This window comes from Pyxicephalus adspersus, chromosome 10 (assembly GCF_032062135.1).
Source record: "Pyxicephalus adspersus chromosome 10, UCB_Pads_2.0, whole genome shotgun sequence".
Taxonomy (NCBI): Eukaryota; Metazoa; Chordata; class Amphibia; order Anura; family Pyxicephalidae; genus Pyxicephalus; species Pyxicephalus adspersus.
In genome coordinates, this window is record NC_092867.1 from 10486936 (window position 1) to 10512096 (window position 25161).

Sequence of the window (25161 nt, forward strand, 5' to 3'; positions counted from 1 at the left end):
GTCGGGAGCCAGTAATTTTAGTGGTCCGTGGGTCCGAAAAGGTTGGCGAGCACTGGTATATATAACTTATGAACCTGATTGATTTAGGAATTTGCCTTTTTTGTTTAGTTGGGCTTTAATCTATTTTGTTTTGGAAGTATGGCAGTCAGAGCCTCTAGTTTCAAGACATGATTGTCACTAACCACACTAAGCACAGTTGCCATTGTTTTGCACAGCAAATTTTTGCCTTTGACGTTTTTGTAGGTGGAATTTCCAGCAAGTGTGAGGGAGGGGTGGCGGTGAGGCAAAAGAACAGAAAGACACCCTGCATTTTTAGTGCATTTTGCACTCCGTGTCCAGTGCCTTTTGTATAAGTGTAAAATGCCATTTGTTATTGCTTTATTTTCTTGTGAACTTGACAAAAAAACAAGCATGGAGTAAGAGGTAAACATTATTATTAAGTAGGTAGAATTATTAAAAAAACAATGAAAAGTGTTACTTCAATTAGATTTATTTAAAGAGATGAAGAAAATTGTTGCCCATATCAGATTATATCTGTCAGTTTTGTTGTCCAGATGGTAAAAAAATAATCAGGTTACTGTCTCCAAAATGGTGCAAAGCATGCACTAAGTATAAAGACATGAATCATCCTAAAACCATATTGTTACATTATTACTTCTTGGAAAACTGATAGACTTGAAAAAGTTATAAAGAGTAATAGTAGATAGGTAAAGACTCAGCAATGTAGATCTCACAGTACTCCTCATTATACCATTTATATAATTAAGACTGCAGCATGGAGCAAGTAGTCTTCCATAGAGTGTTTCCTAACATTGAAAAACAGCACAATGTTCAATGGAAAATCAACCAAACCATGCACGTTCTTGTGAAACTGAAACCCTGCAGCTTGCAGCAAAAGCGAGTTGCTCAGTTCTTTGTAAAAATGTTGCAAAGCTATACATATAAACTCCATACATTCACTGGGGTTTCTGTAAAATTCATTGTCAAAAAAAAAAAAGTTATTGCTGAAGGCATCTTCTCCCATCTCTTGCCAGATAAAAGCCACTATGACAATGGCAGTGATAGGAACCAGCATCATTGTGACAAATGTGATCACAAGGTCCGTTTCCTTCCAGGCATTCATTGATATCTGGAATAAAGAGGAAAATAATCAACCTACATGGTGGTGAAGTAGTGAATATTTGGTACTGATAACATAGATATTGCAGACCTTTTACATAAGTAGTATCAGACTATCATGATGACAATTTTATTATTTGTAAACAAGGACAGGTATTGGAAGTAGAATTGATTTTTTTAGATAAAAAAGACATGCTGATAAAACAAAAACAAGATTTCAACATTGAGACCTCACTTTGTTGGCACACTGTCAACTTGCATATTTATTGTCCGTGTGCTTAAAGTTCAGTAGCACATTTACTAGCTGCTATTCTCTATATGTCCTTCTTCTCCTTGCCTTTGTCATCCACCTTTGTCCTTAATTGTGCAGCAACTCCAGAAAAGTTACTCCCATCAAAAGAGGTTAGGCAAAAAGGAAGGCAGGACATATGAAGTATGACAGCTATTCTCTGCCTAATGGATTTATACAGATCCTCATTCAGTGGGTGATAGCAAAGGGGGCTGAACACAAGAAAAGAAAGTTGTATAAATACAAGAAGGAGAGACCAGTACCCTGCTTACACCTGTCAGTGTCTTGAGCTGTTGGATATTGGGCATTACCAGGACACTAAACATTAGAGCAGAAGCAAGTGATTTACAGGACATGAATTGACAGAATTTAGGTGACCAGAACTACTCTAACCTGATGCTGAAGTGATGACATGGGAACTCTCTGCTTCCATGTCACTGCTTATGCATGTGCCAACACTTGTGCAGCTTACAACTTTGACCCCACAGACTTCCTGCACGTAAAATGCTTTTGGGAGTAATCTACGGGGTGTCCCTGTGAATACATTGGAACTTTTGCAGATTCTTTTCCCTAATTGCTGCTTAGATGAATTATTAACTCTGTGATGACATTGCAGGGACTGAAAACAATCATCTACAGAAGAAAAACAGTTTTTTTTTTGTTTTTTTTTTATAATCATGATACAGTGATTGGGAGAGAGCTTTTGGTTATTTTTTAAATGGTGCTCAGAGTTCAGTTTCACAAGCTAAATTGTTACAGCTCTGTATTTCTGAATACATCATTTATTTATTTACTTATTGCAAGTAGTGCCGGGAAGTGATTTAATGTAATAAGCTGCATGCTCTCCTTGTAGTCCAAAGCTCATACTGCAGCCAATCCGTTATTCCGCTGTGCTCAGTGTACTGAAAGCATGAGCGCAGAATGACACAGAGATTATTTAATTAGTGTTCTGCTTCTTCTTTTACTGTCCAGTCACAGGCTAAGGGAGGGGGACAGGACCAATGCTGTATAAAGTAGACTTTATTGAAATATTATGTTGCCATTCTAATAGATGCTAAACGCCTGGGTGTTAGGATGATCTTTTGGTTCAATTTAGTTTCAGTAATACCTGAAAAAAGCATGCAGATTTCTGTGCCAAGTTGTGCCACAATTAGCTGAACGTCTGAGCTGAATCCTCATTTTGGGTCAGTGATTTAGAAGTTGGTGAATGCAGAGGATCAGAGCACTAACCAGACAAGCTAAACAGGTAATAATTGGCAGCCTACATATTCTCACAGAATAGGTCCTCTTTAAAATATAAACAGCTGCTTTACCAGAAAAATCTTTTCTGCGTGGCAGAGTATTGTAAATCACAGGACAAGATGGACAGCAATATTCTTCCCCTATATGTGTTTTATTTTTATATATACCTCTAATGTCAGGTGTTCAGCTTTACGGCAAGCTTTCAGACTCCTAAAATGAGGATACATTTCTTTTTGTTTGTTTTGTACATACAACAAACATCTAAAAGTATTTTCAGCAAATGTTATCACCACATCCATTTATCTTTCATACACTTTACATTCGGTCCTATCTAGTTCCTCAGATGACCTTGCCGGACACTTTTCTGGCAGGAGAAGCTGCAAAAGGTATTAAACTTTACTGATGACACTTAAGCCGGCACTTGCAATTTATGGGTTCGTTTTGTGTCATTATGAAGCAGAACTGCTCGCTAATGTTTCGTGCAATCAACAAGATAAAAATATATATATTTAGAGATCTATTAATCTTTATCTTCCCTTTAATGTCTCTCAAATTACTCATTCCAAACATGTGCAACTATGATGAGTGCGCAAATGGATTCACATTTGCTGCAATTGATGGGAAGTCTGACACTGCAAGGTTGAAAATGAAGTAGTGTATTACTATATTATCTGACCCACTGACTTTTCACTAATTAGGCCCTCTGATTCATTGCTAAAAACATTACTTTGGTCATGCATGCCTTTAAATTAAACACCCTGGTGCTATATGAGGCTGGCAGCTATGTATAAAGCATTGGTGGTGACCATAGCCTTAAAAAAAAACAAAAAAACTGTGTGTAACTTGACTTTAATCCCAACTAAACTCCAAACTGAACATAGCAAATTCTTAAACAATCTGGTTCATTACTTAAATTTTTAAGTAATCCCTTTGGAACTAAACTTTACAAACTTAAAACCCATTGTGTAGCTGTGCATGGCTGTATCTGTGAACCTACCCACACAGCCAGAACCTCTTGTGTCTTTTATTTACCTGTTAATAGACTGATGTTCTTCAATTGCTCTCTTCTTATTACTAACACATAACACACATGGTTTCCACTGTAAAGGTACGTACACTCGGCTCAGGGCCGTTATCGGGTGAGAATCTTGTGTACAGCGCCAGTCTATCCTTTCCAATGACTTTTATTGCACGTGCGTATGCGGCTTAAGGCATGGACGCTGGGAAATGTATCTATTGTTTTTTTCTGCATAGTCCATTCCTACAGACCCTCTTACTGGCTGAGATTCAGAGATGGGAGGGAATAGGATTTACTGCAGTGTGCAAACATATTTGGCCTATGAAACATATTTTGTCCACCACTTTGCTTGTATAATCTTTATTCACTTATCAACCTGATGGGGATTGCAATTTGCCTTGTTAAATTTTGGGTTAGTTGGGCTTTAACAATAGCCATAGAAACTAAACTTAATTATTTATATAAAACAGGATTTAAAAAGCGCCAACCTATTACGCAGTGCTGTACATTAAGTAGGGGTTGCACAAGATACAGACAGTGACACAGGAGGAGGTTCTATAGTGTTTAAAAAGTCAAAATGGTCCTCCTGAAAATAATCAAGACCTAGACTTACCTTGGTGCAAATCCCAGGCTTAATGTTAACTTATTCTGAAAGCACAGGAACTGCTACATATAGTTCAGTTTTGTTATATAAATTCTTTATTTCACGATTCTACTCCATATTACTTACCATCACATTGACTGTCTGAGCCCATTTTCAAGCGGAATCCTGGGAGACAACTGCAAGTGTAGGATCCATTCGTATTCACACAAAGCTGGGTGCATTCATGTGTACCAAGGGCACATTCATCGATGTCTGAGTGGTACAAAGAGACTTTTTTTTAGTGCTGTGGCTAATAAAAGTAACTGCACCATATGACTGACATGTGAAAGGCAGGTGTATAGTAGACACAGCCATAGTTTAAAAAAAAAAAAAAACAGATTTAAAGTAAATCGAAGATTAGGGAAGGGTTGGGGTGATTCACCCTCTTTTTGTCATGAGGCTATCGGTATAAAGTTGTTACTGAACAAGATTTACGAGGTTACCTTTGACAAAAACAACTTTCTAGGAGATTTCCCGTTATGCAAAATGTCCCTCTTAATGTTGTGTCTGTTGGTCAAGATGTTATGGTAATTTGATTGATAGAGGTTTTAACCATTCCTTGTTCCCTAAAACCACAGGTTCATGACAGGCAGTGCTCTGATCTTCTCTTCAGTGCCAGAATGTGGATGGGCACTCATCATTGTGTAAAATGCCAGACCAGCAGACTACTTGTATGTGATATTGATAGATAAAGGGAGATTGCAACAAACTGGTCAGCTCATTAAAAAGCCGCACCATGATACCTGTCATTGCAACCACAACTTACCTAAAAAATAGGCTTTACATTTTTTTATTTGGTAGGTGATGGAGAGCAAATTTTAACTTGAATTTTTTTCCTATTGTGCAGGTGTTGAAAGAACCAAGCTTAAATGAAGCAGACAGCAAATCACAAAACCAGAATATCCAGGCAAGTCTACAACTTGTTAGAGAAATAGTTCCTACATCTTCTGTGTGGTTATCAAAAATGCTCATACATGTTTAAAGCACAGCTCTAGCCATGTATGTCATGTAGACACAAAATAAATGTTTGTTAAAGGAATTTGTTGTCTGTTAAAGAACAATTGTGAGAGGAATATGGGACTGCTTCTTGTGAAAATACTATTTGCCTGTTGTTCTTTGACTTTTAAAACTTACTGACCTAGAATGGGCACTGTGATTCAGAAAAAGTCATTATTCCCAATCTGCAAATTTTTTCCTGGTAAGAGGCATGGTGTACGTTAAGAGGGCATTTTAAAGAGAAATTGTTAGAAATGGTAAGCTACCATTTCTACCTGTTTCTAAAAAATGCAGCATTCCTAGTTGATGTCTTTATTACCTTCAGAATCATTGACCCAGAATGAGTATGCATCTTGGGTGTTAAACTAATTGTCACACCGTTCTCTGCTTGTTTATTCCAGGTATGACTGAAACGACTGAATACAAAAGATTTACTTAACATTCTTTAGAATGAGTTTATAAAATGACTTCCTACATAAACTTCCAGTGGTAGGTCTACTTTAATGAGAACCTAAACTAAAGCTGCACCCAAAAAAAAAAAACAAGCCGAGAACCAAGTATTAGTAATGTAGAAAAAATCAGATGTAGGAAGCTTCTAGAAGTACTGTAATACTGATTTTTGTGTTGTAATACTGTTTTTCTGTGTTGGGGTGGTCATGTCTGTGGTCTGATGGAATTGGTTGATGATGATGATATTCATAAAGGAACAGGAGAGGTGAAGGAAGCATGGATGCACAAAATCAAACAGAAGTGAATATTTGCATGTAGTACAGATTCCCTAAAGCAAACATGGCAGTAATGACCTCACCAAACCTAATTCTTCCTGAGACTAGCAGTCAGAGATGTAGTGATCTCTCATCTATGTGTGTACAGCTATATAGCTCGAGGCACAGGGAGCACACCACTACTTTTTTTCAGGAGCAATTCAAGATAAAAATTATATCCTTTACAAGTATGATTTTTGGATGTTCCCTATAATTATCTTTTTGAGTTCAGGTCTACTCATTTGGCAGCCATACCCCTAAACTTTTTAGGAGAAAAGCTCAGTACTGAGAGCTTTTATACTTTTACTGTAGGTTTATATGAGAAAGTGCCAGATAATCTTTCAGAAGCATTATGACAACACCCTGTATTGACTGATCTATTCATTGATCTGATGACTAAGCAAACTAAAAGTCTTTCTCAAGCTAAAAAATTTTTTTGTTTTCCTTGGCTCCGTTTTCCCTTACCTTCTCTCTTAAAAAACAATTTTGTCAAATGAAAATTGGGAACAGTAACAAGGACAGAAATGAAAATGTGACAGTGGTTGTACCCTTCCCAACAGGAACCTTAAAAACAAGAAATGAGATGTATCATTTACCCAGGAAAGTAAAAATGTATAAAAGGGAACACATACATCCTTACAGGTTGTAAAGAGGCTTTCCCACATTCACACTGTTTTAGATGGTAAATAGTGGAACCCTACACAATCTTGTCCAGTTGGTCCCGTGCCGTCCCATCATCTTTGTGCCTTCTGGCACAGACTGGACCCTGGACGTGGCCATTTTCCTCTAAAAACAAAGTTCCAATCTCACTGCACATGTGTGAGATCTGCATTTTTTTTTTAACAGTAGAGTTCTGCACATGCCAAATATGGGCTTATTTAGTCTTTACCATGTCGGTCTCCCCTTCAATTTAAACAATGGGTTATCTACCTTTTTATTTAAAGTAAAGTAAAAAAATGTTGTGATAGGTCTGCTTTAAATACCACTCCATTACCCAGAACTGGACTGCCTTGTTTAAACAGGCAGTTGAACCACCTATAAACACCTGCCCTTAACCCTTAACCCTACCCCTGGAGTTCATCAGTCTACAGCCATCAACTAGACTGCTGTGCTGCATAACTGTACAAGCTGGGGCAGCAAGTAAAGTAGGTAGTGTATGTGCAGGATCATATAAAAAAAAAAAACCTTTGTGACAGTTTGTATTATTACTTAGTATTTATATAGCGCAGACATATTACGCAGCACTTACAAAGTACATAGTCATGTCATTGTTCATGACTTCAAATGTACACCTATGATACATGACAATGCTTGCTGAATATCAGCTCATAAAGGACGATTCCAGTTGAAAGTGAGTGAGCCCTTGTTATTTAATTTTGTACATGTAGTATTCAACTTATTTAAACTATATTGCTTGTAGAGGGAGAAACAACAGCATGATCAGTTGAGTGTTTCTTCTACAGAACTATATGTGGTAAATTTAGAAGTGACACTGTTCTGAGCTACCTACCACAAATGTGTAAAAACCCCTTAGAAAGTAGGGGGGTAAATTTGGAGTCAATTGAAGCATGGGAACCTTTATTAAAATCAAGAATTCATTCACTGCACAGGTGGGAACATAATAAAAAACGATGCAGAAGTAAATGGAAGGAAATATGAAGTTAATTTTGCTGGTTCACATTTTATTTCTTCATTGACATTTGAAGGTCTTTTGGTTTGGAAAACTGGAAATGTACTGATTTTTAGTTGCTGTCTGCATTATACTGTGCCCTGTTCACATTAGTGCATTGCTGTTATGTATGTATATATATATATATATATATATATATATATATATATATATATATATATATATATATATAATATATTGCTCTAAACAGTTCATTCATTTTAAATGGGCTGCTAAAGCTCTACAAGCACACCTAAAATTCACATGTGTGCAGTTATAGTGTGCTACATCATGTTGTCTAAGTGGATTGGGCTGCTATTAAAAAAAAGTGTTTGATGTGTTACACCACACATCATCACACCACAAGCTGCTGCAATGCACTAAAGTAAATGTAGCTGAAAAAAAGTTATTAATAAACAGGAGCTCACTAGCATAGGCATAACATGAATCTCAAATATGAAAAATAATCAAAAAAGCATGAGATAGATAAAATGTCTGTTCATTGCTGTTTGATTTTGCTGCCTGCTGTATTTGCTTTTGTAATTAATTAAACTTAAACTTTGCCTAATTTAATTAAATGTATTCAAGCAATGTTACCTATCAGCCAACCCGAATATAAAGTGTAAAGTACTTAAAATGAGTAAGCGGTCAAAATGCTTCATGCTTTAAAGCATTTGTCCCACATTCAGTTTTTATCAAACCAGATCAAATTCAGGCAGCATTTGTCAAACATTATTAACGAAAAGAAAAAAAAAAGTAAAGCTGCAGTTAGTGTGTATTGTTTTTTCCCCCTGAATGGAGATTTTTTTTTGCTTTGTAAACTTGTTAGCAGGGTGCCTAGCTGCTTTGGATCCATTGGTAATAACACTAATCGTAAATTCTGTTGCCTCCTTTGTGATGCCAGTTCAGGTAAAGCATATGTCAGTGCTCCACTTAACACCACACATGTAAGCTGGAAGACTACCAGTACCCTGTACACAAACAGGGACCTATAGATGCTATGTACATACATTTCCACCATTAGAACATTATGGTGAGATGACATTTTACATCTGTGAAAGGTGTTGTGACAAAGGTAATATTTCAATAACATATTAAACATATATTTTGAATTGACATGTTCCATGATGACCATCCAGTCAGTTGCATAGGTACATTTGTTTATTTTTTATGTAAAAGTGGCACATTTGTAGTCACATCAGCATTCTTAGCAAAGACAAGAGATAAATGCCAAAAAATGAATAAATTACATATCATATTGATTTTTACTTTCTTTCAGTAACAATTTATTTGTTCTGCAGATCTGGGACGTGTACCTTTTACAGTGACCACTCAGGATGAACAGATTTACCGCCAGGTACGGAGTACACATCTCAAACACCGGTAAGCAGATACAGTTTGAAGTCGTATCTTTGGCACTTGGCAATGCATACAGTCAATTTTCAAGCAGTGTATACTGCAATATACACATATTTATTTTCAGTAACTTATAGAAAAAATACATACTCTAATATTTCTCTCTGTGCTTTTCAGCTATGTGCTTATATTGTAAGATAGGTATATCATTTTCTCTAGGACACAACTCAAAAAGTTAACTCCTTTGCATTACTACCTTCATAATCATTGTCTGAAAATATTAAACATGTCAATAGGTTAAATATAGTTTTTTTTTTTGTAAGTAAATCGCAAGTACAAAATGAGTATCTGATAAAACATTCTTGTCAGCAGAAACGGTGAACAATGCTTTAGATGTCGCCACCACCAAAACACTGATAGGTCAGTATAGCTGTGTACTAGTGAGCTAATAATGGAATTGGTTTGTTGCATTTGTAAGGCTATGTACACACGTGCAATAATTGTCTTTCACGATCCTTTCCAACAACTAAAGACAGCACAATGCATGAACGAATGCTGTACATACAGCACTATTCTGCTCCATTGAGAGAGGGGAGAAAAACGGAGCGGCACTCTGCTGCGCTCTCTCCCCTTCACTTTCATTAGGATAGTTCGTCGTCCATCGTCCCTGGATCCGCCAGGACGGTCGTTCGGACGATGTACACGCCAGATTCTCGTCCAATATCGGCCCTGAATACGTGTGTACCCAGCCTAAGAGTACGTACACACATGCAATTGTTCTCATCTGATATTCGTCTCAGGGCTGATATCGTATGAGAATCTAGTGTGTGTACAGTGCCCGTCGTCCAAATGACCATCCTCGCTGATCGACGACGATTGTAATAAAAGTGAAGGGGAGAGAGCATAGCGGGCTGCTGCTCCATCGTTCTCCCCCCACCACTCTCTAAAAAGCGGGACGGTGCTGTATGTCCAGCACTCGTTCATGCATCGTGCAGTAGTTTGTCGTTGAAAAGGATTGTGAAAGATCAAAATTTTTAAAACCAGGAACACAGACATTAGTTGATACGGGATTTGCCCTACCTCACCATATCCAAAACTTAATAAATGGGGGAAAAACTATTATGACAAGGCATTTTTAAGAACCACTCTAGTTCTCCATATTCTACATTTATAAACAAGTCATAGTAGAACTAAACCAACTGATTTATTGGTTATAATTGCATAGTTGGCAGTGTGTTTTCAGCTAAACTTGTGCTGAAATGGTTGGTTTCTTTACTGATCACTTGCAGCAATAAAGCAACTGCAGATCTAAACAGAAGTTAGGATGGTTTGTCCTTGTCTGTAAAGGATAGAAGGGTTTTGCCCCACTTTATTTCTCACTATAATGTATTATCTGAGCTCTCCTAATCTATTATTCCTAGGAGATGGTAATGAACAGGAACAATAAACCGCAAAAAGTCCTCTTTGCATTGTGTATGGAGAACAAGTCCATCACAAGCACTGTGTTTAAGATACATTTACTTTTCCGAGAGTAAATGTTCCAATGATTTTGTTACAAGTACAGAGTTGGAGAGAATCCAGAACACAGCAGCGACGGCTGATAGTAAATGCTTTTAGATAGATTAATAGCACAATTTGTTTAGTGAGTGGTGAGACAAAAATATACACTGGTAGTTTCATCTGTATGTAGAGAGAGCTCCAACTGGCATAGATAATGAAGAGTAATTTTAAGTGATACTTTAAAAAATTGTGTCTACACAACAATAGCATGACAGCCAGAATGCAGATTAAACTAATCACTGATAGGCAAAACCATCAAGAATGACCTTGTCCTGATGTCTCTAATGTACCTGTGGCTGATGGCAACTGAAAGCAGCCATTTCATTGGGACCGTATAAAACAAAGCAGGCAAACTGCAAAATATGTCTATGGAGAAGAACCCAAATCATGGCTCTCAAATGACAAAGGTAACAGTATTGTTAACCATAAAGAGACCCAGTGCAGGGGCTAGGAAAGGATCTGACTTTCAATTTTAAGTGAATTAATGAAGATAGAACTACCGTATTTTTCGGACCATAAGACGCACTTTTTTTCCCCCTAAAGTGGGGGGAAAATCAGGGTGCGTCTTATGGTCCGAATGCATATTTTTTTACTTGCGCCGCCTTCATGGGCGGGCACAAGTGCCGCACGCTGGATCTCAGGGGAAATCAAATGAATTTTTTTTTTCTTGTTTTCCCGTGCGGAAAACCTGGTGCGTCTTATAGTCCGGAGCGTCTAATGGTCCGAAAAATACGGTATATAGGACCTTTCATTGCTAATTTTACTTTAGTGTGCAGAATTTATGGCTGTAACCTTTGTGCTGGCCTAAGTGTCTAATAAGACATGGACCTGGAACAACCATCCCATGATTTCAAACATTTTACAACCCTGCCAGGTCAAATGATCATATTTTGAAGCCATGCTTCAATTTCTGGTGGTGTACTTGTTGTACTCCAGTTACCTTCTCAGTTGGTTTGTGTGGTGTTATGTCAGCTATATCCATTTTGAATGTATTTTATTCTGATTTGTTCCCTAAACCTTATGCATATTGCAACAAAAATATTAGAACTTGAAAATATTAATGGGTAAACCTTATGGGCTTTTAATCCAGCTACTGCCTAATAAGTATTACCTAAAGAAAATGATGGCTGGGAGTTCTGACATTGAACCCAAAACTGCATGTAGACGTGCAATTGTGGGTTCACAGGCTCTACAAATGAGATGGCAATTCACTGATCTTCTCTGGCAGTAAGCAGACTGCTCTGAGATTGGTAATAAAGTTCTAATGACAGGTGTGCAGAACACATTTTCTACTCGTGATCTCCATCTGTGGCATCTATTATTTAGCCCAAGGATGTCAAACTCCAGAGCTCAAAAGCCAGAATCTCCACACATTTTTTAGCAACTTTTCTAACAGACAGCAGTACATTTATTAAGGTTTGACTGGTAATATGAAAATTCTGCTTGTGGCCCTTGAGGGGTTCAGTTGGACAACCCTGGTATTTTAGCAGTGCAGACTCCCCTTGCCTGCATCACTGTCACATAGATGCCATGTCATCCTCCTTGTGACAGAAATAACATTATGAAAAAACACAAATATATATTCAACAAAATCCCATATACAATATATACAATCACACAATTAGGACCCATAGACATAAAACCCCTTTCATGCCATTGTGTCCTTGAATTCTTCAAGGGATTGAAAAAAATGTTAGGACGCATCATGTTGTAGACAAATTTTTAATGTAAATCACCTAGGTACAGTCTTGCATATCTTTGTTTTCATTGTTTCCCAAGCAAGTCTAAAATTATTTGCCATATATTTGTAGTATTCTATATTTTGTATTATTTCTGGAGGTTATATTGTGCTTGCCTTTACTAGTAAAGAGTTTAATATATAGGTATTTGAAAATATAGCTTTAATAAACAGTTTTAGATATATCATGGTGCATACAAAATAAAAATTTGTGGAGCTTTCATGTCTGCAATGTGCATGTTAAAAAGTTCTGAACGTTAACTTTGCACATTAATTATTCAGTCACCTTAGTAAATAAAAAAAGGAAACAATCCTCTATATTTTTTTCTTGATGATTGGGTGTTCATGATGAACACTTCCTTACCTTATTTATTAAGCTTACTAAACAGTCACTGTGTAAAAAGTGAAGTACATCTTAAGTAAAGCTACATACACTCGTGCAATAATTGTCTTTGGAAAGGATCGTTCACAATCCTTTCCAATGACTAAGGACTGCACGATGCATGAACAAGTGCTGTACATACATCACCGTTCTGATCTATGGGGAGGGGAGAACGATGGTGGGACACCCTGCTGCGGGCTCTTCCCCTTCACTTCCATTAGGGTCGTTTATCGTCCATGGATGCGCCAGGTCGTTCAGCCGATGGACGTCAGGCGCTTTACACACGCCAGCTTCCCGTCCGATATCGGCCCTGAGCTGTTTATCCGACAAGAACCATTGGACGTATGTACCCAGCCTAAGTCAATCTCAATGAGTTTATTATTCAGCTGGAAACTTTTTGTTATCTAAACATCAATGCTGATACTATAATTTAGTGAATTGTCAGGCTGTGATCTCTCGTTAGTGTTGTTCCATTTGATTATACGGAGTCACATGACAAGTACTTTTATGATCATATTCTTGCCCCCCCCTTGTAAACCTTACTCACACAAAGGTGTATTATAGAAATGGAATCTATTGAACATAACAGTCTTATGCAATGTTTCCATAAATCAGCAAGTCACAATGATTTAGACCTGTTGTTTCTTTAATATGTTGTAGTCATAAATCAGCTGTGGAATTCTATCAAGTATTCTGTCCTTTCACACTGAGGGATATTGGTGAAACATTCTGATATTAACTGCTAAAATCAAGTAAGCTATTTTTTTATAATAAAATGCATGTTCTGCTTTTGTTACAACACCAGAAAGAAAGAAAGGTTAACACATATCTTCTGTATATTTACTGTACATTTTATTTCTAACATATTCTTCAGATCGATGACTGGAAGACTGCAAAAAAGTTCAACTCTTAACATTTCATTTTCATATAATTGAAAAAAAATGAGATAAGGCTTCTTCCTTGATAAGGATATGGAGCAGACAAAGCTCAGACTGGGCAGGACAAACTGGCATAGAGGTTGGTGTTTTCTTTTTTATGGAACCACCAGGGATTGGCCATTTACCTGCCAAGATGGGGCTGTCATGCACCACTCTATTGGCATCTTTTGAAGAAAAAGAGTTAACCAAGCATTTGGGCAACATATTCAAAATAATATAAAAGAAAGAAGTTTTGAATATAAAACATGAATTTACAGAGGATACGTGAAAGTGTCTTTAGCAAGGGCTTCAGTTTTTCTTTTTTTTTTTTTTCTCCTCTTCAGTTTTCTCAAAAAACATGCATGACATATTAACAAACAACTCGATTTTACGAAAATATCACTATTCACTCTAAGCCTTTAGACAGAGTTCTTTCTGGCATGTTTAGTAGCAGGCCACCTATATCCCAGAGCCAGGGTGGGTCGGCTGACAGTTCACTGACATATTGTATAAGTAGAGAGAACCAAGCAAAGAAAGCCTCAATGTGATTCATTTGTTCAGAGAGAGTATATGTGCAAAAATAATCCAAGGCTTAGCAAGACTGCTGAACAGTGCAAGAGGTTTGGCTGAAAGCTGTAGGCTGAAGACGGATAGGATCCAAAGTACGCTACTTGTGCTGCTTGTGTGACAGAGACAATGGAAGGAAAACATGGCATGAGGAAAGGGGAAATTCAAAGATGTTTGAGGGTGAAAAGAAAGAAAGAGGGAGATGGTAAAAGAATGGGGTGCAGAAAGAAACAGAGACATTGTTAGTGTTATTTACTACCGAAAATAATTTTGTGCATTGAGAACAAGATACAAGTTAAATTTAACCTTTAAAGTTACAATATGACCAGTTACCTGTCTATTAATTTACCTTATTCTTAACAGTTCACCTCTTTGATTTTCTGCTCCCTATCAAGGATGTTTGATCTGTGTGGGAAAGGGGGTTTTGTTTTGGTAACCTTGCCTTTTTTGTGGTCATACTCAGGAACCCTAAAACTTGAAAAACCACCTTTAGACAAGTGCCGATTTTTTAACTGGGCTGATTTCACATTAATCGCTGTAGGACAGACCAGCAACTACCTTTGTAAGAACTTGTCAAGTATTTTTTTTTTTTTACATACCAGTGTGTAATGTTCTTCTCTACCAACCTTTCTATTTTATAATTGACTTTTATGCTCATCTTCTTTTTATTTGTATAATGTAGATATATTTTATGTATAAACCCTGGTGTTTGCTGGGGAGTATGATGAAGAGCTAAAAATTCTAACTTTGGTTTGTTCTTGTTAAGGGGGAGCGATTCATCTCTCATGTCTGCTGTTAAGGGAGTCTTAGAGTTAAAATAATTACAGGTAAGTGAAATTCTCCTTTCCTTACATTTTTGTGATAAAAAGAAGGTACTCTGAATATTATTAGATTGTCTCATTCAATGTCTTTGTCCTCAGAGACAGAGAACTGAAGAAGTAATTGAATAAAGGTATTAAAAAGTCTAATTATAGTTAGTATTATCGATGAAGCATATATATAGTTATGACTACTTAAACCAAATGCTTTCTGCCAAACTACTTGCTGTATGATGGAGCAGACACCTGCAGTGGCATTTTGGCTGTAAACCACCCCATTAGCCCTAAACAATGGGCTGTACTGAGAGGAAAAGTTACTAAGGGACAATGCCGCACTGGTGAGGAGTCAGTAGCAGCAGAATTGATAAGCTACGACTGACAGCTTTCATAATGACATTTGTCTGGTTCACCCAGCTAGAAAGAAACACTATTAGAAGAAGGTTAGTGCTGTCTCTCACAGCGGAACCAAACTAAAAAAGCCAAAAATTGTGAGCAGACAGCTTATTTATTGCAGAAGGCACAGGCTATATTCGGTAATATTTTGCTGAATGTACACTGAGCTGAGCATGCAAGTTGTCATAAGATAGTACACTAGACACGTCTGATGTCTTGACTAGTCTCCTTTCAGTTATAGAACAGTACAACCACCATACTATGAAACAATATGGATGTAGAACAGGAAGGGGCGGTGTACACACAGACAAGTCACCAGGTGAATTATTGTTTGTACCCCAATGAGCATACCAGTGTTTAAGGTAAGTAGGGTGAAGTGGGTGTGAAGCAAAATTACCAGGAGTCATGATAAATTCAAAACATTTGAAACAAGATCACATTAGAGCTGATACAAGTAAATTAGAAAATGTGTGGTCTTAATGATTCTTTAGCAGAAGGCTGTATGAAGTTGGGTACAGCTGATTTTTATTCTAAATCCGTGGTCGCCAACCCTTTCAGTTCCGCGGACCACTCTCCGGTTCCCGACCGCGCATGCCAGGTGTCACTCAAAGGGGGAGAAACCTCCCCCAGAGTGACATCATTAGGACATAACCCCACCCACTTTTCTATCACAGATCCCAGCCTGCAATGGGAGAGTAGGCGGGTTGTGTCCAGGGACACAGCCCCCACTTCCCCGAGCCTGGAAACTGTACTGGGGATGTGGTCCGTGGCTCTGGCCGGTGCATCCCCCCTAGCAGAGTACTTCTCCTGACCCCGCTCGGGGGTGCACCAGCCAGAGCCCTGGACCATCAAACTTTTCTGCCAGACTACCGTTGTATATGGTTTCCCTACAGGGTAATAAAATTTAACTATGCTGTCTTTGAAAAAAAAATAAATTATATATTTATATATCACACTGAATATGCATATATAATAAACTGCATATATATATATATATATATATATATATATATATATATAAAAAAGTGGCTTACCAACACAAGCTGTGCCATCTTCATTTGGCTCAAAACCACGATTACATCTTCTATTTGAGCGACACTTGTAACCCCCATATGTGTTTATACAGGTTGGCTTTTCTCTTGGGCAGATGAATGGGAACTGTAGGCACTCATCTGTGTCTGAAAATACAAGAGAATATTTTTATTACCAGCACTTTTATATAAACAGAAGCTAAAACTATAGACACTAGATAATTATCTCCTCTTAGCAGTTCACTATGGCAGATAACTAAACTACCAACCAGGGGTAACCACTGCCATATTCCTATGGTGTATGCCACTAGAATGCCACACATAGATATCAGTGGTGGTTAGTGGGGGTTCAGAATGCCCCCCCCCCCCCATTATGTGTTAATACAGGCACCACCAGGTAATTATTCTGTTGAATGTTAACAAAACAGTGTTCTGTTGTAAGCTGTGTATTTTAAAATAGGATTAGAACCCTGCAACCCTAAATATATATCACATTTAAAAAGAGCAATTAGGAAAAACAAATGCTTTCTCTGCACATTCATTCCAAACCCTTTGCTCGCTGAGCACCCAGGCAGGAAATTTGTTCCTATAATGACATTTCGTTTTATAATCCAGGTGTGTGACTTTCGAGCACATTAAGCTTCATTTACCTCCACAATGTCCATTTTCATTCATCGAGAAACCCTGGCCGCACTATTCAGAAAAAGATAAATGAAGTAAAAGCAAATTACAATCATCTTTAGTCATACTGAAAGAGATCAAAAAGCAATTTCCTTACTCTATTTATTTAGCCAAGTGATTAACTGTAAAAAAAGCCATTTACATGACCTGTGAGTATAATATCAGGACAGTATTCTGCAAATTCAACCAAGTAACTTTTTACTTCATAGAGCAAAATCACATCCGGTTATTCATAATACATGACTTCTATGGCAGCGATTTAGGAAGTAACTTTGTAAACTTGAATATCTATAATGGGTTAATCATGACATGCAGATTTGTACAAGCATTATAATAAAAAAAAGTGCCCGTAGATCCATTGTGGAGCTTGGGACGTTCATGACAATTGCCTACCTAATAGTATGCTCAGTCAGTGCAGAGTTTGGGCTGTCTGAAAACAAGGTAGTTGGCACCAGTTTGATCAGAAACTGAAGCCAGACTAACATTTACTGATGCACCGAAGGTTGCTTCATGTTGGCATGCTTCCAGCTATGTATGTCTTTTAAGGAAAGCAAAACTTCCTCTTAAACTTATGCTCGCTACTGACCTTTCTGCAGCTCATGGCCATAAACCATATATGTAGGCACTTACATAAATCTGAATGGGGCAAACAAAACAGCTTATAACTCAATGGTCACCTTTATTATCTGTTGAAACTATTTGAGTTTGTTGGGTATCTACACCTTGCATTCCTGCAATAATTTTAAAGGACAGATCCTTGGCTGCTGCAATATAGGAGGTATGATTCTGAGGTGGGAGAGGGTAGGTTACTACAAGTTGGGGGGGGGGGGGGGGGGGGGGGGGATAGGAATATTGTATTTTGTTTGAAAGCCCCAAAAGTAAGGATAATATTCTTTTACATGTTCAATGTACCTGATGTCTCCGTTGATTGATTCAACCCACCAGAACAAATACAGTTCTCACTTTTTGGCTTGCAACTTAAGCTATTGAACATTTTAACCAAACTTTCGTTAGAAGCTGGTAGGGAGAAAATGTAAAAAGGAGCCTGAAGCTCCACCTGCTAGTTTGAAATATTGTTATATTTTAAATTAACCCCCAAAATATGTTTTAGTCCCCACTAGGATAAGAACTATATTTTTTGAAGCAGAGCTGCAGTAAAATAGCTAAATCAGTAACAGGAGGTGTGGAGGGGGTCACTGCCTAGCTGTGCAGTGTGGCATAGCTCAGTAAATTACAGCACTGAATAAACAGAATTACAAATCATTTAGCACGTAAACCAATGTATTTCAGTTGTTGCTAGCAGTTGGCCTGGAGTTCACCAAAAGCTTCAGATTTACACAGCCACTTTATAACATGATAGGTAAATGCATTCATTTTAGTTTTTTATACAATTAAATGTGACCTGCAATTTGCTAGCTGTTAGCTTATCATGACTGTATTTTATACATGTCTGTGTAGATTATCCTTCTAGTAATAATCTGCTTGTCGGACAATACAATTAGCAGATTTGTTCAGCATCTGCTGAGATAAAACCGATAGACTATTAATCCACTGGACGCTGTATGAGTAAATAAATAAGTCTGAACACATGAGGGAGGGGGGACAGTAAAGCAGGAAGCAGAACCTACACAGGTAATCAGTGAATCTTTATGTATCTTCCTGACCGGATGTCACTGAAACTATGAAGCAAAGGTATTTGTAAAATATGAGCACACACTCTGATTAGTGAGTGTGATTACATTGGGCTGATCAGAGTCAGGCTTGTAATGAGTACAGATACTTGCTGACAGGGTTATAAAACCGTTGTACTGGTTATTTTTTCAGAATACATGGGGGAAATGTACCACCTCAATAAGTGTGGGCTTAGTGGCGCTGTCTTCATCCAGAGGGTAGGGAATTTCTATTACGGTATTGATTTCCCCTTCAGCGATGCCCCGAGTAAAAATCTTGCCATCAGGCCAAGTCACCTCCAAGCTGCTAGCTTCATCTTTTCCTAGAAGAGAGAGAGCGTCAGAAAAGGAAATTAGATCAAGATGTTGCTGGATGTGAGGGAAGAGCTGATTATCACCGGACAAAATCGAACTCCGAAAGCCTCACAGTTACTGCCTGGAGCATTACAGACGTTATAAAACAGGCCGTTCCGTGTTTATAGCTCCCTAAAAAACATCATATGGAGGAGGGGGGGTTATTTCAGTGCTGAATGGGAAAACCTGTTCACAATTATTTTCCAATAGGTTAGAATATTGTGTTATTCTTTGAGTTTTTATGGATTTTCAATGGGAACATAAACGGAGTTCTCGGATTTCCTGCAGTTTTATCACACTCTTAGCCTCTGTGTTCCAAGCCAGTAGGAATATGAGGAATGAAAGTCACATAATTACAATAAAAATATTGAATGATGCAAGAAATTCATAGCATGCATGTGTATTTTTTATCTCTGCTGGTAATGGTAATCTCCATCATGCAATAAAGATGAGTAAAATATTTTACACACAAAACATATAATCATTCCTCACCAGTAAAACATCCCCAGTCTGTGAGTCATATTCATGCCTTCTTTCTATTTTTACAGGATCTCACAGGAAATACTGGTTCCCCCTCACATGAGAGGTTTTTCCAGCAAGGTAAGTTATGTATTATGCATAACTCTAAAGGAGTGTTTCTTAGTCGGGGTCCTACCAGAGGTTGTTAGAAGTTCCTTGAGCAATGAGCAGTTTGCGCCTCCCAGGTCACTTTAAACTGACACCAATAATCTTTTTGACTATCTGTAGGGGTGACATTCTTCCCACTGGCCAGCAATGTAAGAGGCAATCATCCTACTGATCACATCAATAATTTACAGTAAGCTGTGGATCAAGAAACACTGCTCCAAAGATTTCTATAGACTGAGTCTTGGCACAAGCAGGCATGCTCTGAATTTGTGTAAGACACTGCATAGGTGGTATATCTAGAGGAATGTTATAAACAGATTTTAGCAGGGGTTAATGGTGCATTTAAATAAGTGTGGGAGATGAAGTTTGCACTTTGCTTTCTGATGAATTTTAAATATTACTATTAAATTAATATTTATAAATATTATTGTGAATTTTTGAATGTTACTGAGTTAGGAATCAGAAAACAGCTCATATCTTATTAACAGTTTTAAAGCACCAATGCAGTGCTGAATAGCTGAAGTAAAAAGATTATGGCAAAACCTTGGTGTTCTCTTGTGGGCATTTACATTTCCCAAAAGCTGGATCTTGCTCCTAAAATGTGTATGTTTTGCATTCAAAGAGACTCAACACAGCACACTCTGAATGCAATAAAATAGGGAAATAACATTAATGCAGCCCCTTAATATGTATCAATCTGTTCTTTTTATTTTCAGTCATCCACTTTTCAATTCTGAGCTATTTGCCACTTTGAGTGGCAAAGATTCAGCGGGACTAACAGAGGTGTAAATTTTCCGAATGGAGACGCAGCGTACACAATTTTAAGTCATCAGCAAATAGTAAGTAATTAAAGTACATGAAGCAGCAAGTGCCTTATTCTACCAGGTAAAGGAATTTCTGAAGCTGGAAGTGTACCTGGTGGAATAAAACACTGCCATGATTTGCAGTTGCTGGTATTATTTCTATACTAATATCATACTTTGTGAGTTGAAAAGCTGACTTCCTCTTACCAGTTATTTGTGGCTCTGTAAAGTAGACTAATTTAGGGGGCCGTGTGGACTTATTGTATATCTGACAATCATACCAATGAAGCTCTGGTTGCTTTTCTTGTTATATAGCCTGATACAAATGAATAATAAAACGGTTACGCTGTACCAGTAGGTGCTGTAACATTATGCCACAGCTCTAAACAATGGCGCAGAGGAAGATAGAGGTGGACAATAGAAGTGCCACACCATATGTAAAGTCCAGAAAAAAGTCTATATTTAGGTTTGGTACTAAAGGGCAGCAAGAGATAAAATGTTTTCATTCAGGCACTGTGGGTTTCGGTGAGGTGAAATAACTGAGGTGTGTATAGTTGGCATGCATACTGCTGTAAGTTTAATTAATTTACAGAACAGTTCACACAAAGCCATCCACAGCGCAAGAACATTTTGTGATACCCACAGAGAAGTCCTGATCGCAGTGAGGCAGCAATTATTCTATAGCTTTTAAACTTTAGAACAGAAACAGTATTCAACCTGGATAAAAATATCTGCACCGTAGAAGGTCAAGAACAATAGAACTATACAGTGTGCAGATTTAAAGAAAATCTCTGCAAGTCTGCAGACCTACAAAAGAGCAAATATTGTATAAATATGCTAGTATGCAGGAAAAGACTCATTGACAAAATGTCTGGATATTATACAAGTTTGTAAATGTTTGCAGACTACAAAGTAAACTTTGGGGCATGTATATTGATCACAGCATCTTCTGACAGTTCTAAAATTGTTCCTGGGGTAGTGCAAGACAAAATAATTATCATAACCGTAGAATATAGAAAATAAAGGTTCCTTTAGAAAGGCCTGATTGGCTTTGGAAAAAGTTCTGTCTCTACCAATAGTAGGTACATCAGGTTTTTATAACAGTTTGTGTCCTCCTGACCTGGTCACACCATTCCCAGAAGTAAAAGCCTGAAAATGTTCCTAAACCTCCTTCTTTCTATCCAGTCTAAAAAGAATAGTTTAACCTTTATTGCAATATATTGAATATAATAGGGAACCAATAATGTTAATCTTTTGGTTTTAAAAAGGGTAAAGTGCAGCAAAGACAACATAATTTATATCAATAGTGATAAACAAAAGAATGATTTCCTCATTGAAAACAAAGCAATTAAAACATAGAATGTGTTTTGATAATTTGCTATGCAAACATCGGGTCTAGTTTAATTCTGGCCTATTCTGAGAACAAGGGGGTATTAGGGCCACCTACTAATGCGCATTTGCTTTTAACAGGTGGCAGCGTGAAATGCCCTGAAGTTAAGAGAATGGAAAAGACTTTAAATGTATGTAGGGGTTTGCTTATTTCATGTAGTTCAACACTGCCAGAAACTTACTGGAGATGTTTGGCTTGAATTTTATTTCTTTTATAACTAGACAGGTCCCAAGGCCAACACCATTGTGGGGTGTTACTCTGAAGATCTATATAATTCATTTGTAGGATGCACTTTTCATAAATTTGTGCAGGGGTTATGGTTGGTTATGCTATATAATAGTGAAGCCTTTTCTTGTCACTAGTTCTCACACTTTTTGCAGATTAGTTTTCCTGCTGATCCATGACCCCATACAAAGCGTGTGTATCAGTGTGTCATGTCCTATTCATTGTTCTGAGATAGGATTCCTTGAAAGTTCTCCTCTCATTCCTGAGCTGATTATCACAATAAGCTGAATTTATAGTAAGCCAAATTTTAACCCAGCTGCTTACAGTTGTACAGATCTATCAACTGTATTGTGCATCTCTCCTCTTCTATATATTTTCAGTATTGTAACCTGCATATCAATTTTTTTTTAAAGAAGGTTAATCGGTCTTAAATATTCATTTACAATCTGAAAGAGGGGAATATAGTATTATGTAAGTTCATGAACTTTGGTCTTCCCAAGAAAAAAGCAGATGTTTTATTTTTATTACTACAAGGGGTCTTTTATTGTTTTATTCTATTGACACAGGTAAGCTAGCAACCAGCTGCGTGTTCATTCCCACAGCATTTTTCATAGCAAAAAGCAAACTGGAAAATATAGAAGGCACAATAATTCTGCATTTTAATATTCACCAACCACCACACGTGATTGAGTTGTGGTAAGGCCACTACTTTAACCACCTGGGCGTTACACTGAGGTCTAGATTTCTGTTCCAAAAGCGTTACACTGTTTTTCATGAAATTTTTTTTTAAATTGTAGACCTGTAACTTACAGAAATATGTGAGAACAGGGTTCTAGTAGATATCATGAATATAAAAAATGTTTGAAACACACAATCATGTAAAAAAAAAAAATTACTTTTAATAAAATTAAAGACACAAAAAATCAGCTTAAACAAGAATACATAAATAAATGAAAAATACTGAAAATGCGATAATTCGGTATACTGTATAGTAATATATTTTTCTAAAACACCTCCCTAGTGTCCGTCACATACCTATAGACAAAACCACATAAATATATTTTCTATTATTTTGTATTGGATTGGGTACAGGACTTTGTATTCAATCCAATACAAAATGAGAACAAAATTCAAACTCCTATTTTGTATTGGATTGAATACAAACTCCTGTATCCAATCCAATACAAAATGAGAGTTTGAATTTACCAATTACATACTTTGTATTTATTTTGAATTATTTTGTATTGGATTGGATACAGGAGTTTGTATTCAATCCAATACAAAATGTGTTTGAATGAGTTTCAATTTGAATTTCCCGCACACGCGCCGACGTCATCGCCGAGGGACACGCACACGCTACGGACGGAGAAGAGGAGGCCGGCTTCTTCTTCTCTGAGAAGGCACCCGACGCTGGATGATCGCAGCGGGACCAGGTAAGCGATCGATAAACCCAAACTTTTCTCACTGTATTTTCATACAGTGAGAAAAGTTCGGGTTTATCCATAATTGTAATTTTTTTTAACCCGAACCAAGGTCGGGTTTAACAGTCGGGTGGTTAAGAATTGGGTAGGTTAATATTCCTGGCCTTCATGTGAAAACACTAGGTGCCTGCCTGTCTCTGACTTCAAATTGTTCCGAGTCGTCTATCTGTAACTTCTGGGCTGTGCATTTCTCCTGGGAAAAGTACTGAATCCATTAGAGAAGCAAACAAACCATCTAACCAGCAAGGTCAACAATGGCAGATCCCATATTTCCCTTAGCACAGGTTTGAATCCGAAGATATGCTTTGTGTTAAACAATAAATATATCAAACAATAATATCTCCGCTCAAGTTAAAATAATTTTCTTTTTTTTTCCTTTTGAATAAAATGAGAAGAGTTGAAGCTTCTGTCAGGAGAAATCTCATCACAGACAGCAGCATTTCCCTAACTCCTTGTGTTGTCATTGGGACAGAAAATTAAAGGAATTTCTCCAGCAGGAATACAGGGAGTAAGTACATTTTTTGTTTTTTAGTAGAATAAGGAAGAGTTACAGTCTGTGTGTGGTTTTATCTAAACTATCTACATAATAATAATTTCATATATCTTGGGGTTCTACATTGGCTTGATGGCTATTTTCCCTCTTTCAAATGATAAAAAGAGAAGGACTCATACTTGTCCAACGTGAAAAACAGGCTTAGCTATAGCTGGGCTCTGTAAAGTCTATATTTCACCTGGCATGGGTAGTTTTTCCTTTCTTTTTTTCTAGAATGGAAAGTATTTGGAATTCCAATCCAATAAAATCATTCATTCACTCAACATGACTTGTGTACTTTCAGTTCAAATTTACCAGAACATCTTTTCTATCCACCTCTGATGAGAAAAAAAAAAAGATTACTTACTTTCCCTTCAGATCTGATTGTTTTACTGAACCATAAATCAGATTGGAAAGGAAAATCGTCCCTTGAGTAGTAGGTCTAAACATTTATCAGAGTTTAGGAAGAATGTAAGTCACGTCCGCCTCTTCTCAGATACGGTCTGTTTTTTCCTGCCTATGCCATTTTGTATGTTATGACCATTGCTTCGTGTCATGGCAGATAAATTCTTAATGCAGGCAGCGCCTTGTGAAATTCCTTGCTTCCCTGACTCCCAATTACCAAGAATTCATCCCTTGCTAATGAAACAAGCAGAAAGGAATGAGATGAAAGACGGGGAGCAGAGCAAGCTTAAATGCTGCCAAGACCATCAAAGCTTATTTTTTGTTTTAATTCCTAAAATAACAAACCTTTTAGCTTAGCCAGACTTTTTAACTCATTGGTGACGCCACCGATGACTCCACAGCAGCTCTCTCATCTTATTGCTAGTCAGCGCACTGAACTGTAAGTTGAAATGTTTAACATGCTCCTTAAGCTGCTCTCACTGTGGGCAGAT

The 25161-nt window shown here is 37.4% G+C and overlaps 1 protein-coding gene and 1 long non-coding RNA gene across 4 annotated transcripts in view; one reads left to right on the top strand and one right to left on the bottom strand.

The window, feature by feature from the left end:
• Nucleotides 1-472: 472 nt before the first annotated feature.
• Nucleotides 473-25161, bottom strand: part of CRTAC1 (cartilage acidic protein 1) — a 310184-nt gene continuing 285495 nt past the window's right edge. The window contains exons 12-16 of one of the 3 annotated variants that reach the window (XM_072423868.1): nt 19031-19176; nt 17153-17195; nt 16506-16649; nt 4399-4524; nt 473-1129 (exon numbers count right to left, since the gene is read on the bottom strand). In XM_072423868.1, coding sequence (XP_072279969.1) covers nt 999-1129; nt 4399-4524; nt 16506-16649; nt 17153-17195; nt 19031-19176 — 590 coding nt within the window. In that variant the 3' untranslated portion in view covers nt 473-998. Of the gene's footprint in view, nt 1130-4398; nt 4525-13606; nt 14373-16505; nt 16650-17152; nt 17196-19030; nt 19177-25161 lie in introns of those variants that run through there. The other 2 variants (XM_072423870.1, XM_072423869.1) reach the window with 2 other exon arrangements.
• Nucleotides 9039-23096, top strand: LOC140339271 (uncharacterized). The gene is made up of 7 exons (XR_011922415.1): nt 9039-9123; nt 13437-13528; nt 13651-13793; nt 14724-14822; nt 15027-15087; nt 19756-19807; nt 20551-23096. It is a non-coding gene; the product is annotated as an uncharacterized lncRNA (long non-coding RNA).